We start from the raw sequence: 18,212 nt of genomic DNA on the forward strand, positions 1-18,212 counted from the left end.
TGCGTCGGTACGGGGCGGTCGCAATGCGTCGGCCCCACGTACCGACGCACGTTGTGAAAATTGTGCACAACGTGGGCAGCGGATGCAGTTTTTCAACGCATCCGCTGCCCAGTCTATGTCCTGGGGAGGAGGGGGCAGAGTTACGGCCACGCATGCGCGGAAATGGCGGACGCGACGTACAAAAAAAAGGTTACATTGAACTTTTTTTGTGACGACGGGGCTAAAGTTATGGTTAGGGTTGGGGCTAAAGTTAGGGTTAGGGTTGGGGCTAAAGTTAGGGTTAGAGTTTGGATTAGGGTTTGGATTAGGGTTGGGATTAGGGTTGCGTTTGGGATTAGGGTTAGGGGTGTGTTGGATTTAGGGTTTTGATTAGGGTTATGGTTAGGGTTGAGATTAGGGCTGTTTTGGGGTTAGGGTTGTGATTATCGTTAGGGTTGTGATTAGGATTATGGATCGGGTTAAGATTAGGGTTAGGGGTGTGTTGGAGTTAGGGTTGGAGTTATAATTTGGGGGTTTCCACTGTTTAGGTACATCAGGGGGGTCTCCAAACACGACAGCCAATTTTGCGCTAAAAAAGTCAAATGGTGCTCCCTCCCTTCTGAGCTCTGCCGTGCGCCCAAACAGTGGTTTACCCCCACATATGGGGCATCAGCGTACTCGGGATAAATTGGACAACAACTTTTGGGGTCCAATTTCTCCTGTTACCCTTGTGAAAATAAAAACTTGGGGGCTAAAAATCTTTTTTGTGGGAAAAAAAAATATTTTTTATTTTCACTACTATGCATTATAAACTTCTGTGAAGCACTTGGGCATTCAAAGTTCTCACCACATATCTAGATAAGTTCCTTAGGGGGTCTAGTTTCCAAAATTTGGTCACTTGTGGGGGGTTTCTACTGTTTAGGTACATCAGGGGCTCTGCAAACGCAACATAACACCCACAGACAATTCTATCAAAGTCTGAATTCCAAAATGGCGCTCCTTCTCTTCCGAGCTCTGCCGTGCGCTTAAACAGTGGTTTACCCCCACATATTGGGTACCAGCATACTCAGGACAAATTGGAACAACTTTTGGGGTCCAATTTCTCTTGTTACCCTTGTGAAAATAAAAATTTGGGGGCTAAAAAAATTTTTTTGTAGGAAAAAAAAATATTTTTTATTTTCACTACTATGCATTATAAACTTCTGTGAAGCACTTGGGCATTCAAAGTTCTCACCACATATCTAGATAAGTTCCTTGGGGGGTCTATTTTCCAAAATGGGGTCACTTGTTGGGAGTTTCTACTGTTTAGATACATTAGGGGTCTGCAAACGCAACATAACGCCCGCAGACAATTCTATCGAAGTCTGCATTCCAAAATGGCGCTCCTTCCCTTCCGAGCTCTGCCGTGCGCCCAAGCAGTGGTTTACCCCCACATATGGGGTACCAGCATACTCAGGACAAATTGGACAACAACTTTTGGGGTCCAATTTCTCTTGTTACCCTTGTGAAAATAAAAACTTGGGGGCTAAAAAATCTTTATTGTTAAAAAAAAAATATTTTTTATTTTCACGACTCTGCATTATAAACTTCTGTGATGCACTTGGGCATTCAAAGTTCTCACTACACATCTAGATAAGTTCCATGGGGGGTCTAGTTTCCAAAATGGGGTCACTTTTGGGGGGTTTCTACTGTTTAGGCACATCAGGGGCTCTCCAAACGCGACATGGCGTCCGATCTCAATTCCAGTCAATTTTGCATTGAAAAGTCAAATGGCGCTCCTTTGCTTCCGAGCTCAGCCATGCACCCAAACAGTGGTTTACCCCCACATAGGGGTGTCGGCGTACTCAAGACAAATTGTATAACAACTTCTGGTGTCCATTTTCTCCTGTTACCCTTGGTAAAATAAAAATTTGGAGGCAAAAAGATCATTTTTGTAGAAAAAATGCAATTTTTTTATTTTCACGGCTCTACGTTATAAACTTCTGTGAAGCACCTGGGGGTTTAAAGTGCTCACCACACATCTAGATAAGTTCCTTAAGGGGTCTAGTTTCCAAAATGGTGTCATTTGTGGGGGGTCTCCACTGTTTAGGCACATCAGCGGCTCTCCAAACGTGACATGGCGTCCGATCTCAATTCCAGCCAATTCTACATTGAAAAAGTAAAACGACACTCCTTCTCTTCCAAGCTCTGCGGTGCGCCCAAACAGTGGTTTACCCCCACATATGGGGTATTGACGTACTCAGGAGAAATTGCACAACAACTTTTGTGGTCTAATTTCTCCTGTTACCCTTGTGAAAATAAAAATTTGGGGGCAAAAAGATCATTTTTGTAGAAAAAATGCGATTTTTTATTTTCACGGCTTTACGTTATAAACTTCTGTGAAGCACTTGGGGGTTCAAAGTGCTCACCACACATCTAGATAAGTTCCTTAAGGGGTCTAGTTTCCAAAATGGTATCACTTGTGGGGGGTTTCCACTGTTTAGGCACATTAAGGGCTCCCGAAACGCGACATGGCGTCTGATCTCAATTCCAGCCAATTCTGCATTGAAAAAGTCAAACGGTGCTCCTTCACTTCCAAGCTCTGCGGTGCGCCCAAACAGTGGTTTACCCCCACATATGGGGTATTGACGTACTCAGGAGAAATTGCACAACAACTTTTGTGGTCTAATTTCTCCTGTTACCCTTGTGAAAATAAGAATTTGTGGGCGAAAAAATCATTTTTGTGAAAACAAATGCGATTTTTTATTTTCACGGCTCTACGTTATAAACTTCTGTGAAGCACTTGGGGGTTCAAAGTGCTCACCACACATCTAGATAAGTTCCTTAAGGGGTCTAGTTTCCAAAATGGTATCACTTGTGGGGGGTTTCCACTGTTTAGGCACATTAAGGGCTCCCGAAACGCGACATGGCGTCTGATCTCAATTCCAGCCAATTCTGCATTGAAACAGTCAAACGGTGCTCCTTCACTTCCAAGCTCTGCAGTGCGCCCAAACAGTGGTTTACCTCCACATATGGGGTATCGGCGTACTCAGGAAAAATTGCACAACAAAATTTGTGGTTAAATTTCTGTTTTTACACTTGTGAAAATTAAAAAAAATGGTTCTGAAGTAAAATGTTTGCAAAAAAAAGTTAAATGTTCATTTTTTTCTTCCACATTGTTTCAGTTCCTGTGAAGTACGTAAAGGGTTAATAAACTTCTTGAATGTGGTTTTGAGCAGCTTGAGGGGTGCAGTTTTTAGAATGGTGTCACACTTGGTTATTTTCTATCATATAGACCCCTCAAAATGACTTCAAATGAGATGTGGTCCCTAAAAAAAAATGGTGTTGTAAAAATGAGAAATTGCTGGTCAACTTTTAACCCTTATAACTCCCTAACAAAAAAAAAAATTGTTTCCAAAATTGTGCTAATGTAAAGTAGACATGTGGGAAATGTTATTTATGAACTATTTTTTGTGACATATCTCTCTGATTTAAGGGCATAAAAATACAAAGTTTGAAAATTGCAAAATTTTAAAAATTTTCGCCATATTTCCATTTTTTTCATAAATAATCGCAAGTAATATCGAAGAAATGTTACCACTAACTTGAAGTACAATATGTCACGAAAAAATAATCTCAGAATCAGTGGGATCCGATAAAGCGTTCCAGAGTTATAACCTCTTAAAGTGACACTGGTCAGAATTGTAAAAATTGGCTCGGTCATTAAGTACCAAATTGGCTCTGTCACTAAGGGGTTAATAAATTTACCTGTCAAGTGGAAGCTGCAAAAATTGCAGTGTCCACACTTGTAATTACCATTAGGAATTCCAGACTCTAGCCAATTATTATGTGGAGATGTAATCCTATTACGTACCAGACAATCCCTAATGTTCTTACTGCGACGGCAAGCAAACAACGGACCTCTTTCTGCTATCTCTTTTAAATCAGAATCTTGACCCAGAATCTGCCAATTTTTTCTAATCGCGGTTCTAATTTGTCTATCCATTGGACCAAATTTAAAACAAAAAACGAACTTTTTCTGTTCTTTTTCTTTTTTCTTTTTATAAACAGTAGTCTCTGTCGCTTTTTTTAGGGCTTCATCAAGGACTATTTGAGGATAACCTCTCTTTTCGAACCTACGATATAATTCCTCAGATTGTTTTTGAAAACCTATCTCGCTATTATTTATTCTTTTGACCCTTAAAAACTGGCTATATGGTAAAGCCAGTTTAGTGTATGAAAGATGGGCACTGTCAAAATGTAAAAGGGAATTTGATGCAAATGGTTTACGATATACTTCAGTTTTTAATCCCTCTGGGTCAACCTTTAAGTTCACATCCAGGAAAATCAATTCGGCTCCCCCAAAATTAGAGGTGAATTTCATGTTCATATTATTCGATTGCCCCAGATATTCCACAAATTGTGTAAAGGACGTGTGGTCCCGGTCCCACACCATGAACATGTCATCCACGAAGCGCACGCATGTTATTTCACATGTTTTCCGTTCTGGCTATTTAGCCATAGTGACGTGTGAGAAAGAAGGAGGGGTCATGAAGATCTCACAGGTAAAAAGACCCACCTTACTTCCTCCCGTCATAGGACCTGTTGAAGTGCATTGAGCACGAAACAGCTGTCGTCCGAGTGTTCACCACCCTCCCTGCAGCACATTAAGTTATGTCCGAATAAAGACTTGGAATAAAGACTTGGATTTACTACCGGTGAGTGCGCTTCATCTTTTTTCTTTTTTGGAAAACAATACAGTTGCCTTTTGCTGTTGCTGGCTTTTGGGATGTGTACCTATCCATCATTTCTTGTCATGTCCTTTTTGGGGAAGTTGTATTTTTTTCTAATTCTTTAAAAAAAATAATAAAAAAAGGACACATTTACATCTTTGTATGCGTTTTTCACGAGTGCACTGTAGCAACTGTATTCCCCACAACAAAACTGCGAACTGGTGTCACTTTTTCACTGGTGCATGTACCTACTTACCAAAGTAGCATTCTCAGGTAAAGCTTTTTGTCAGGGGTAGAATATTTTTAAAACAAATACCAAACAATATTTTCAAAAATATTACACACATTTTACTTTTTTAATACCTGTTATACTAGTTTAATTTAGCAGCTGTATATCTAACAACAATAATGCAGTCTGGGGATACATTTTCCATGTACCTATCTACTATGATAATTCTTGGTTGTGGCTTTTTGTTGAAGGGAAACTAGTGTGTAAAGTGAATTAATAAATAATACAAGTCTTACTTTTTGCACACCTTTTTTACTAGTCCCATTTAGCTTCTATACAGCCCACAACAATGGTGCAGGTTGGTGCATGTGGCTTCCTAGTTGTGTATCTACCTAGCATTTGTTGTTATGGCGTCATTTAATTTGCTTTTAAAAAAAAATGCTAAATTGAGATGTTTATCTCTTCAGCTCTGTTTTGGAACACCTGTCTAAGTTGTCAAATTGGAGACACATACAAGCCTCACCAATTCAAAGGGTGAACTGTTGTTTCATTATTAGTCTATTTGGCTGAAACATATTTCCTATCTGCTATTTTTTGTCGAGTCCATATTTTTAAAGGGTTGGATAATCATCATGGATAAGCATGAGGAAATGTACTGTAAAGTGGAAGCCATGATTTTGGAAGAACGTCAGGTCAAAGTCAGTGTAATAACTCATGAATTAGGCATTTCAATTGGCATGGTTTCCAGTATAATTCATGATATTTTGATTATGTCACGGTCAGTTCCCTGTGTATGCCACGAATGTTGATTCCTGAGCAAAAAACCTATCACCAGCAATTTAGCTAAGAGAATTTAGACATGCTTATATAAAATATAGGAGACTTCTATTCTTAAATTAGGATAAAATAACTGAAAACTTCAGTGTGCAGAACTATTCACCCCCTAAAGTCAGTACTTTGATAAGCCTCCTTTTGTGGCAATTACAGCTGCAAGTTGCTTTGGATAAGTCTCTATGAGCTTTCCACATTTTACCATTAAGATTTTTGCCCATTGCTCAAGACAAAACTGCTCCAGCTCCTTCCAATTAGATGGTTTCCTCTAGTGAACAGCAATCTTCAAGTCTGACCACAGATTCTCAATTGAATTAAGGTCTAGGCTTTGACTAGGCCACTCCAAAATATTTACACATTTCCCTTTAAACCACTTGAGTGTTGCTTTAGCAGTATGCCTTGTGTCATTGTCTTGTTGGAAGGCGAACCTCTGTCACAGTCTCAAATCACTGAGAGACTGAAACAGGTTATGCTCAGAATATCCCTGTATTTTGCACTATCCATCTTCCCCTCAACTTGTACCATATTCCACTGTGGGGATGGTTTTCTTGAGGTGATGACCTGTGTTAGTTTGGCGCCAGACAAAGCTATTACCTTGGCGGCCAAAAAGTTCAATTTTGGTCTCATCTGACCACAGCACCTCCCAGTTCATTTGAGGAGTCTCCCACAAGTCTTCTGGCAAACTCAAAAGAGCCTTACAATAATTTTTGTGTGTAAGTAAAGGCTTTTTTCTGTCCACTCTTCCATAAAGGCCACCTCTATGGAGGGTACAGTGTATTGTGGTTGTATGGGAATGCTGCAGCTTTTTCAGGGTTGCCTTTGGTATCTGTGCTGCCGGTCTGATTAATGCCCTCCTTGCCTGTGCTGAGTTTTAGTGGATGGCCCTCTCTTGGCAGGTTTGTTTTGGTACCATCTTGTTTCCATTTGATGATAATGGATTGATGGTGCTCCGGAGGATCATCAGAGATTGGGATATTTTTGTAACCCAACCCTGACTTGTACTTGTACTTGAGGGAGATTGAATACTTTTGCAAGCCACCATAGTCAGCAAAACGTCCAGACCCTTAAATATGTAACATATTACAAAGCTTTGGATAAAAATGTTACTATATTCACTGCTTTAACTGGTAATCTGCCTGTCTCTGTCTAAGGCTACTTTCACACTAGCGTCTGGCTCGGCCCGTCGCGGTGCGTCGGGCCGAGGTTCCCGACGCTAGCGTTGTCTCCGCCACACAACGGGGGCAGCGGATGCATTTTTCCAGCGCATCCGCTGCCCCATTGTGAGGTGCGGGGAAGTGCGGGGAGGCGGGGGCGGAGTTCCGGCCGCGCATGCGAGGTCGGAAAAATCGGACCGTCGTGAGCAAAAAACGTTACATGTAGCGTTTTTTGCTCCCAACGGTCCGCCACTGCACGACGCATCCGTCGCACGACGGGTGCGACGTGTGTCAATCCGTCGCAATACGTCGCTTAATGTAAGTCTATGGGGAAAAAACGCATCCTGCAAGCACTTTTGCAGGATGCGTTTTTTCGGCAAAACTAGGTAATGTGGCGGATTGCAGTTAACGCTAGTGTGAAAGTAGCCTTACCTGACCTGCTGTAATGTTGGATTGTCTACAACCAGTAAAAGGCAGTAGTACTCACATGGTGGCAGATGTCACCGCAAGGACCTGTGTTGTACCAAGAGTAGCAAGTTATCACTAAAGGAAGCTTCATAAGTGTCAGAGGTTTTTTTATTTTTTTAAATCACTCAAAGGGTTACTGTAGTACAATTGTGCAAAAAAAATAATTGCGACTTTTTGAAATGTTGCAAATTATGACATTTGTCAAAAACATCTTAAAACCGCTCCTGCAATGGTTAACTAAAAAGAAAAAAATCAGACGCAAAGGCGCAATTTAACAGAAGAATTAGTTGCAAACAAAAAACATGCATAAAACACCAAAAACTAGACTAAAAAAGGCACAAATCCAGTAACGGATTGGGGCCTACAAGTTTATGCTCAGATCTGACTTTGAAAATGTGTGTAGGTTGTTCTGCAGGTTGCACAAGGGCAATGAAATACATTATATTATTCATAAATGAAAGAAATTAAAGAAACAAACTTCAATACTTTTAACAAATGTAGTTGCATTATCCTGATAGTACTGATGCCAGACATGATGAAGTAAGCTGACTCTCCTGAATAACCAAGCCATCCTCTTCTCTTCACTAGTATATTCACGTGGTGCTTACAGGGGGATTCTAGAGAATGACATGAAAAGATTTTTTAGTAGGTTTGGAAACAAATACTTTAATATTTTGCCTTTTAACCTTTTTTTTAAGAACTTTACCCAACACGTCAGTACAATGGAGCTAGTACAACCATTTCTTCAACAACTTACCGAATTACAACTACCAGCACAGTAAAAACAACAGCTGTATCAACAATACCTCGAAGGAACATATCTACGCTATCTCCGACCACTGAAATTCCTGCCGAAGTCACTACACGATCTACGCCAAGTTCATCACAGTTGCCTGCAATTGGCATAGAGAGTTGTGAGGCTATAGTAGCACGCGACATCATGTGGTTTAAAACGCGACAAGGACAAACAGCAAAACAGCCGTGTCCTTTGGGGACTGTTGGTACGTATCTCTTGTCTCTCCTCAATTAAATTTGTATAAATTGCCGTGAGCTAGAACTGTCCTCTGGCTGTAATATTGGAGAACATTGAAGTGTCTGACATAAACATATTGCTCACTCCTTATGGCAGTATAAATATATGCTTGTAGTGTCAATCTGAAGTATTCAGCTGTACAGAACCAAAGAATATGGGGTTTCAGACTACATTCCATTCCAAAACAGCTATCTAAAGTTTGCAATGTTTATAGATGTGATGATCACATGCCACAGAATTATCTGCTGAACAATATGGGTTGCTCCCTTTCAAGAAACCTTCATGCCCTGGACCAGTTTGGTATAAATTAAAAAAAGATGGCAATAGTGTCTCCTGGTCCACTGGGGAATCTCTGCTGCTGCTTCGTGTCGACAGTATGGCAACCAATCAATAAGCTCAGCAGCACTGAGCGGGGTGTACCATCTACAATTCCAGAGCTACTAAGCTAACTGATTGGTTGCCACAAAGTCAATGTGACGTCAGCACAACAGCCAATGCCAGATCTCTTTGAGAGAACAAACCAAAATTGCACTGAAAATGATCTTCTGAAGAAGTGTTTTTCTCAAAGAACTTATATGGTGGTCTTTGGGAGACATTTCACTGCACTTTATATGTTTGTAAACCGGGGCTGATGGGCCGATTTTAGCATGGGGGCAAGCACAAACCACTGGCTGATTAGTAGTGGTTCTTCCTTAATTGTTAATTTTGGGTGCTATATGAGAGAGACAAGACTGCGTTTGTTCATGCATAGTGCCTTGACAATGTATTCATACTCCATGAACTTTTACACATTTTTTCACATTACACTCACAAACTTAAATGTATTTTATTGGGATTTTATGTGATATGCCAACAGAATCTAGCAAGTATTTGGGAATTCTGAAAGAAATGATGCATGTTTTTTTAATTATTTTAAAAATATGAACCTGAAAATTGTGAAATGCATTTTTAGTCAGCCCCCTTAAGTCAAAAAGACAATCTTTCGCTGCAATTACTGCTGCAAGTCTTTTGCTGAATGTCTCTACCAGATTTTCACATCTGGAGGCTGAAATTTTTGACCATTCTTCTTTACATACTAGTTCTAGCTCAGTGAGATTGGATGGAGAGCGTCTGTGAACAGCAATTTTCAAGTCTTGCCACTGATTCTCAATAGTGTTTTGGTCTGAACTGTGACTGGGCCATTCACACACATATGCTTTGCTCTAAACCATTCCTTTGTAGATGTGGCAGTATGTTTAGGGTCATAGTCCTGCTGGAAAGTGAACCTAAGCCCCAGTCTAAAGTCTTTTGCAGCATCTAGCAGGTTTTCCTCCAGCATTGTACTGTATTTAGCCCCATCCATATTACCATCAACTCTCTGTCCCTGCTGAAGATCATCCCCAACAGCATGATGCTGCCACCATGTTTGTTGATGGGGAAGGTGTATTCAGGATGATGTGCAGTGTTAGTTTTCCACCAAACATGACGTTTTCCATAGATTCCAGAAAGTTCTACTTTGGTCTCATCTGACCAGAACATCTTCTTCCACATGGCTTCTCATGGCTTACTTTCAAAAGTGGTTTTATTCCTGCCACTCTTCCATAAAGGTCAGATTCGTGGAGTATACGACTAAGGCTGCCGTCACACTATCAGTATTTGGTCAGTATTTTACCTCAGTATTTGTAAGCCAAAACCAGGAGTGGGTGATAAATGCAGAAGTGGTGCATATGTTTCTATTATACTTTTCCTCTAATTGTTCCACTCCTGGTTTTGGCTTACAAATACTGAGGTAAAATCCTGACCAAATACTGCTAGTGTGACGGCAGCCTTATAGTTGTCCTGTGTACAGATTCTCCCACCTGAGTTGTGGATCTCTGCAGCTCCTCCAGAGTGACCATGGGCCACTTGGATGATTCTCTAATTAGTCCTGTAATTGCATGGGATGTTAGTCTAGGTGGACCTACCATGTCTTGGTAGATTTGCAGTTGTGCCATACTCCTTCAGTTTTTGGATAATGGATTGAATAGTGCACCATGAGAGGTCCAGAGCTTGGGCAGTTTTGTTTTTTTTATAACCTGGCTTACTCTTTTCCAGAACTTTATCCCAGACCATTTCTGGTATGTTTCTTGGTTTTCATGATGCTGTTTGATCCCTAATGTTCTCAAATAGACCTCTGAGGTCTTCACAGAACAGTTGCAGCTATACTGAGAATAAATTACACACAAGTGGACTCAATTTACTAATTATGTGACTTCTGGAGGCAATTAGTAACTCAGGATTTTATTTACGGTTATCACACTACAGGGGGCTAAATACAAATGCATGTCACAACTTTCAGATTTATATTTTTAAAATAATTATGTATAATTACACCTTTACACTTCACAACTAGTTGCTACTTTGTGTAGGTATATCAAATACAATTCCAATAAAATACATTGAACTTGGTGGAAAGTGGAAAAGTTTACAGGGTAGATATGGTTAAATAATCCAATAAATAGAAGCAACTCCTTCTCATAATGTATCAAAGCACATAATTGTTTATTGTGTTACAGAAAACAACATGAAAAACATTATTACATGAAACGCGAGATCCAGAGTGCAATCCCAGAGACAAAATGCACACACCAAAAAATTAGTGTACCAGACTCAGTTTCCCATATGAAATCTAGATTATATATAGTATGTACAATTAAAATTCATTGCTAAAAGATCTTTCTCAATAAAGTGCTATGTGCCTGTGGAATAAAGAGAAAAGATTATATTGACATTGCTATAAATGGTATCTCTCAATGTTAAACACTAGATCAGATCTACCACATTACCGATCAGATCTACCACATTACCTCTCCGATCAACATGGATTCCATATAATGCGACCAGTTGCATAACATTTTGTAACAATAATAGTCCTGTTACTGGGGTGTTTGCAGAGGGCAGTTATAATGGAATGGCATGAGGAATACAGGAGCACAATCCACCTAGATTACTTTATCACAATTTGAGTAGGTAATGACCATTAGCATAGTGAAGAATATTACCATGAAGTTAATGTCACCGGTAACACCTTGACGCGCGTTTTGCGTAGCTTCCTTAGGAAATTTCTCTATATTCTCCATTCTGTCAGTCCATGGAAAACGGACTGCACTCAGATGTATCATCTAAGTGCAGTTCGATGGTTTCCACAGACTCACTGATTTGCAGTGATTTTCGGACATGTGCATGCGCCCAAAGAATAATATTGGTTCGAGTGCGGTCTGATGTTTTGTCGTATCACTCTCAGGCCAATAATATGGTCGTTTGCACCTGCCTGATAGGTGCAGAAAATCTGCAACATCAAAAGCTCATCAAATACTCATCATTGGACCTTCGTTTGATTTTATCTCGTTTGCACTTGATAGTGCAAGAACATTTTATGTGTTTTTTTACATCTGTTTTTTAGTGAAGACATAAAATGTATTATCTGTATTTTTTACACTTAAAAGAAGTTTATTACTGGTATCACATGTGGGTATACATTTACAGATTCAGCTATTTGATTGTATTGTATTTGAAGTAGTCATTACCTCCAATCAGTAGTGATCACTCAAAGGCTAAGTTCACACAAGCATAGAAATAATCTTTGATTTTCTTTCAGAAAAAAATACATTTTTCTCATTTATCTTGCAGTCCAAATGGCATCTGTTTTTATACATCACAAGTTATTATAATTTACAGGATAAATTTAAAATAAAAGATAACAATCGGATGCTATACATTTGCAGGGCCGGTTTTAGACAAAGTGGGGCCCTAGGCAAAGTTTAAAATGGGGCCCCAAATGCTAACATATTGCACATCATACAGAAGCATTTCGGTTGCATTTACATGCGCTGATCTCAGGCCGCTAAACGAGTGTGATCGACAATACTGAAGTCGTTGGACGCTTGTTTCCCGGCCTCTTTCCACCGTCTGAGAAAGAATGAAGGGGACAGAACGATCACTAATAGATCACTAACAGATCACCATACAGTATCATGTTACCAGCAGCACATCTACAGTTTACACCGGCGACGTCCTGCTGAGAACAATGATTTTTATTCCGGCATAAACAATCCAATCACCCAATGAATGGGCAGCATTTTGCTTGTTTAGTATAATACACCCCATAGTCCTCCATATATTATAATGTGCACCACAGTCCTCCATATTGTAAAATGCACGCCCCATAGTCCTCCATATAATATAATGTGCCCCATAGTCCTCCATATAGTATAATACACTCCTCATAGTCCATATATTATAATATACTCCTCAGTCCTCCATATAGCATAATACACTCCTCACAGTGCTCCATATAGTATCATGCACCGCCATAGTCATCCATGTAGTACAATTCACTTCCCATAGTATAATGCACCCTGTCATGTTCCCAATGGCAGGGAATCTGAACAACAGAACACAGGCAAAAAACAGGACGAGCTCTAGGGTGATGGAACCTGAGCTGACCGCGATCCTGAACCTCAACTCACAACTAGCAGCAGCCGGGGAGCGTTCCTGGGGGGACTCTAGACGCCTCGCGCCAGCCGGAGATCTAGCTTCCCCTATCAGAAGAATAACAGACCTCGCTTGCCTCCAGAGAAATGTACCCACAGAAATAGCAGCCCCCCACATATAATGACGGTGAAATGAGAGGAAGGCACAAATGTAGTTATGAAAATAGATTCAGCAAAAATGAGGCCCGCTAAAAGCTAGATAGCAGAGGATACAAAAGGTGAACTGCGGGGTCAGCTTAAAATCCTTCAAAATACCATCCTGAAATTACTTGAACTCATGTGCCAACTCATGGTACATGAGTGGTAATTTCAGCCCACTAGAGCAACCAGCCACAGAGAATTACATATCTGCAAGCTGGACTAAAAAACATGAAAACAACATGAAACAGGGAAATCCAGACTTAGCTTGTCTTGAAGACTTTAGGAGCAGGTAGCAAAGGTAACAGAGACACACTGATACATTGATAGCCGGCAAGGGAATGACAGGAAAGCCAGGTTAAATAGGAAACACCCAGCCTCTGATGGACAGGTGGAAACCAGAGACCGCAACCCACCAAAGTCACCCAGTACCAGTTGTAACCACCAGAGGGAGCCCAAAAACAGAGTCCACAACAGCACCCCATAGTTCTTCATACAGTATAATGTATTCCCCATAGTCCTTGATACAGTATAATTCAGCACACATATAGTATAATGCAACCACCACCCCACAGAGTATAAAGCAGCCACCCTAGAGTATAATGTAACCCCCTCAGAGTATAATGTAACCACCCCATAGAATATAATGCAGCCCCCCCATATAGTATAATGTAGCCCCCTCATAGAGTATGATGCAATCACCCCTCATAGAATATAAATATAATACAGCCCCCATAGAATATATTGTAGCCCCGAACAACATATAATACAGCCCACCTCCCATAGAATATAATGTAGCCCCATCAAAGGGTATGATGCAATCATCCCTCTTAAAATCTAATAAAGCCCCCCACAGAATATAATGCAGCCCCCCATAGTATATAACACAGCCTCCTCCATAGAATATAATGTATAATGTACCCCCCAAATATATAACACAGCCACATAGTATATAACACAGCCTCCCCATAGAATATAATATACCCCCAAAGTATATAGCACAGCCCGCATAGTAGTATATAGCACAGCCCGCATAGTAGTATATAGCACAGCCCACATAGTAGTATATAGCACAGCCCACATAGTAGTATATAGCACAGCCCACACAGTAGTATATAGAACAGCCCACACAGTAGTACATAGAACAGCCCACACAGTACTATAAAGCACTGCCCACACAGTAGTATACAGCACAGCCCACAGAGTAGTATATAGCACTGCCCACACAGTAGTTTACAGCACTGCCCACACAGGAGTATACAGCACAGCCCACAGAGTAGTATATAGCACAGCCCACAGAGTAGTATACAGCACAGCCCACACAGTAGTGTACAGCACAGCCCACACAGTAGTGTACAGCACAGCCCACACAGTAGTGTATAGCACAGCCCACACAGTAGTGTATAGCACAGCCCACACAGTAGTGTATAGCACAGCCCACACAGTAGTGTATAGCACAGCCCACACAGTAGTGTATAGCACAGCCCACACAGTAGTGTATAGCACAGCCCACACAGTAGTGTATAGCACAGCCCACACAGTAGTGTATAGCACAGCCCACACAGTAGTATACAGCACTGCCAACAGTAGTATGCAGCACTGCCCACACAGTAGTATACAGCACTGCCCACACAGTAGTATACAGCACAGCCCACACAGTAGTGTATAGCACAGCCCACACAGTAGTGTATAGCACAGCCCATTCAGTAGTGTATAGCACAGCCCACACAGTAGTGTATAGCACAGCCCACACAGTAGTGTATAGCACAGCCCACTCAGTAGTATATAACACTGCCCACAGTAGTATACAGCACTCCCCACAGTAGTATACAGCACTGCCCACACAGTAGTATACAGCAGTGCCCACACAGTAGTATACAGCATTGCCCACACAGTAGTATACAGCAGTGCCCACACAGTAGTATACAGCAGTGCCCACACAGTAGTATACAGCTGTGCCCACACAGTAGTATACAGCACAGCCCACAGTAGTATACAGCACTGCCCACAGTAGTATATAGCACAGCCCACAGTAGTATACAGCACTGCCCACACAGTAGTATACAGCACTGCCCACACAGTAGTATACAGCACTGCCTACACAGTAGTATACAGCACTGCCCACACAGTAGTATACAGCACTGCCCACAGTAGTATACAGCACTGCCCACAGTAGTATACAGCTCTGCCCACACAGTAGTATACAGCACTGCCCACAGTAGTATACAGCACTGCCCACACAGTAGTATACAGCACTGCCCACAGGAGTATACAGCACTGCCCACAATAGTATACAACACTGCCCACACAGTAGTATACAGCACTGCCCACAGTAGTATACAGCACTGCCCATACAGTAGTATACAGCACTGCCCACATTCCCCCTTCCCTCCCCGCCTCTCTCCTCCCGAGAATGGCCACACAGTCCAGTAAAAAAAAACAAAAAAAACACAAGCTCCTTACCTTTCCCTGAGCCCGCGCTGCTCCCTGCTCTTGTGTCGGCGGCTGCCGCTGCACTGCCTGTCACACAGTGAGTACGCGATGACGCACACCCGCTGTGTCAGAGGCAGAGCGGGGAATGATGGGAGAGGGAGCGTCAGGTGACGCTCTCTCCTCCATCATTGCTTTGATCTGTACCGGCAGACGCCGGTATAGTTCAATGCGGTGGGGGAGTCAGCGCTGGCGGCAGGCGGGCCCCCCTGCCTCACAGGGGCCCCATAGCGGCTGCGTGACTTGCCGCTAGCTGGGGGCCCTTGAAGGAGCAGGGGCCCCAGGCAGCTGCCTGGTCTGCCTGCACCTAACGCCGGCCCTGTACGTTTGATCTGTATAGAATCCGATTTTTTTCTTTGCACACCCATAGACTTGAATAGGCGATTGTCATGTGAAATGCTGAGAAGATTAGAGCATGCTGCTATTTTTTTGACACGTAGATATTAAATCCATGATAAAAAGGGCTACTGAAGGTTCCGATTGAATAATATGAATAACATTAGTCCGAGTGCTGTCAACACCTGAATAGAAAATACGTCGTCTGGCTGTAGCCAAAATCACACTTCCTATTGTAACTGCACATTTGGGCTTCTCCATTTTCAGACATTTTCATGAATCCAACAGATACAAAATGTATCAATCATTATCAGATACCTTGTGAATGAAGGACATGACTTTGCTTATTATGTGATTTCTTTATTAGTCTTTTGATTCACCATTTGTAATGTGTCTGCAGCTGTTTTTACCATACTTGTATATTTCTGGTTTAGGCGTTGCAACATATACTTGCATTGCTCCAGATGGAGTATGGAATCCACTAGGACCTGACTTAAGCAACTGCTCATCTCCATGGATCAGTCATATTGCACAAAAGGTGAACACTTTTTTTCAGTCAGATATTTGTAATGGAGCAATAATTAATCTTCTGCACCGAAAATACTTCTTGTACTATTGAGTAACAAAAGCATTTATTCAAATAAAGGGTTGAAAAAAATAATTTACTTCCAATGTCCTTAATCCCTCCAGTGAGTGTGCGTACCTATTTTGGGCACTCATGAGCTGAAGGCTTCCCCTACCTGCCAATGCCAGTAGATATCAGCAACAAATGTTGGGTGAGCAGCTGATCATCACAGTGGCATACATAAAATTCATGGGGACCTGCAAGCAAAAGTTTTAACTGGCTCCTACCTTTCAAAAATAATAATTTGACAGAGTAAGTGGGGTCCTATCTTCCAACCTTTATAAACATGTATTGCCTCACATACATAGTAATTATGCCTCTAGTTAAGCTCCTTATTGTTCTCATCAATTAAACCTCTTTCATAGCCATATAGAGTTTGATGGTCTCAAAAATGCCTCCTTCCCCAAAAACACAGTATAATACCCAACACCTGTCAGCATGTTGGCCCCACAGCCATCACTCAGTGTGATAACTCCATATACTATCATTAACCCCATAGCCCTCCACACAGCATGATGGCCCCTCAGTTTGATCCTCCCACAGCCCCCCTCAACACATTATATTATGGTCCGCACAGTTCCCTACATTGTATGATGCTCCCACAGCCATGACTCGGCATGATGTCCCCACACAGTATCATTGTCACCACAGCCCCTTATATGGTATGATTGCCCCTCAGTATGATGCCCCTACAGCCATCACTCGGTATGATACTCCCAAACAGTATAATTTCCTCCACAACCCTCACACAGTATGATGGCCACTCAGTATGATGCTTCCACAACCACTCGTCAACATAATGCTTCTTCAGCCCACACTCAGGATGTTTTCCTTTGAGCCACTTTTGATACATACCATGTCCTAGCCAGAACCCCCATAAAATCTTATGTTTTTGAGATGCTCTGACTAAGTAATTTTGCCACTACAATTTTTCTTGTTGCCTAATACATTCAACATTTTAAAGGGGTTATCTGGACAGGTTTTCCCTATCGGGCTAAGAACTTAACAGTATGTAGTTGCTAGCTACCTGCCTGTGCTGCCCTGTGACGATCTCTCCCATGACGGCTCTGAGCTGGAAGGTATTTAACAATTTTGGTATTGTCTTTTAATTTCTTAGCCCCATAGGGAAAGAAACAAAAGTCACAGATAACCCCTTTTACAGGTGCAATTACTAAAATATAGTGATTTCTATTCACTTTACCTTTAGCCTCCAAATAATGTTAATATTAGCTGAAAGGCATGTAGAGTATCTCTAGTGTATTTCTGGTACAAATTGTGCTGTAATATCTGGTTCGGTTTATATCTAAATGTTTAACTGAGCATTTATGGTTGTTTTAGTTCATTATAGGAAGAACTTATATTTCCTTTTCATATTGTACTACTTAGTTCATAAAACCTCATTATTTGTGAATGATTGCATTAGCTTTTTAGATGCACAGCTTTTGTATCACAATTGTTGTATCTTCTTTGTTAATTAAACTAAGATGCATCTGGAGAGGAAAATGTCCCCAATTGAATTATGTCCCCAACTGAATTCCATCTGTAGTTCTGTGTTTATTCGTTTCAAGGGTTTTTTGGAGAAGTGATATCCTTTTTGCATTAATACACAAATTCGTACACATTTACAGTATACATAAAGTATTTAAATAAAGTACACATAGTACAAATATACAATTTATGATTGCTTTCAATACAGGACATTGAAA

The 18,212-nt window shown here is 41.2% G+C and overlaps 1 protein-coding gene across 21 annotated transcripts in view; it reads left to right on the forward strand.

The window, feature by feature from the left end:
* The window catches only part of ADGRL3 (adhesion G protein-coupled receptor L3), a 1,249,649-nt gene that overhangs the window by 600,353 nt on the left and 631,084 nt on the right, over positions 1-18,212 (forward strand). For all 21 annotated transcript variants that reach the window (XR_013217764.1, XM_077272336.1, XM_077272380.1 and 18 more), the window contains 2 exons: positions 8,072-8,374; positions 16,316-16,419. Coding sequence is in view for 20 of the 21 variants with exons in the window: in XM_077272336.1 (XP_077128451.1) it covers positions 8,072-8,374; positions 16,316-16,419 (407 nt within the window). In the remaining variant the exon portion in view is untranslated. The remainder of the gene's footprint in view (positions 1-8,071; positions 8,375-16,315; positions 16,420-18,212) is intronic.

Source organism: Ranitomeya variabilis, chromosome 1 (assembly GCF_051348905.1).
Source record: "Ranitomeya variabilis isolate aRanVar5 chromosome 1, aRanVar5.hap1, whole genome shotgun sequence".
NCBI classification, from domain to species: domain Eukaryota; kingdom Metazoa; phylum Chordata; class Amphibia; order Anura; family Dendrobatidae; genus Ranitomeya; species Ranitomeya variabilis.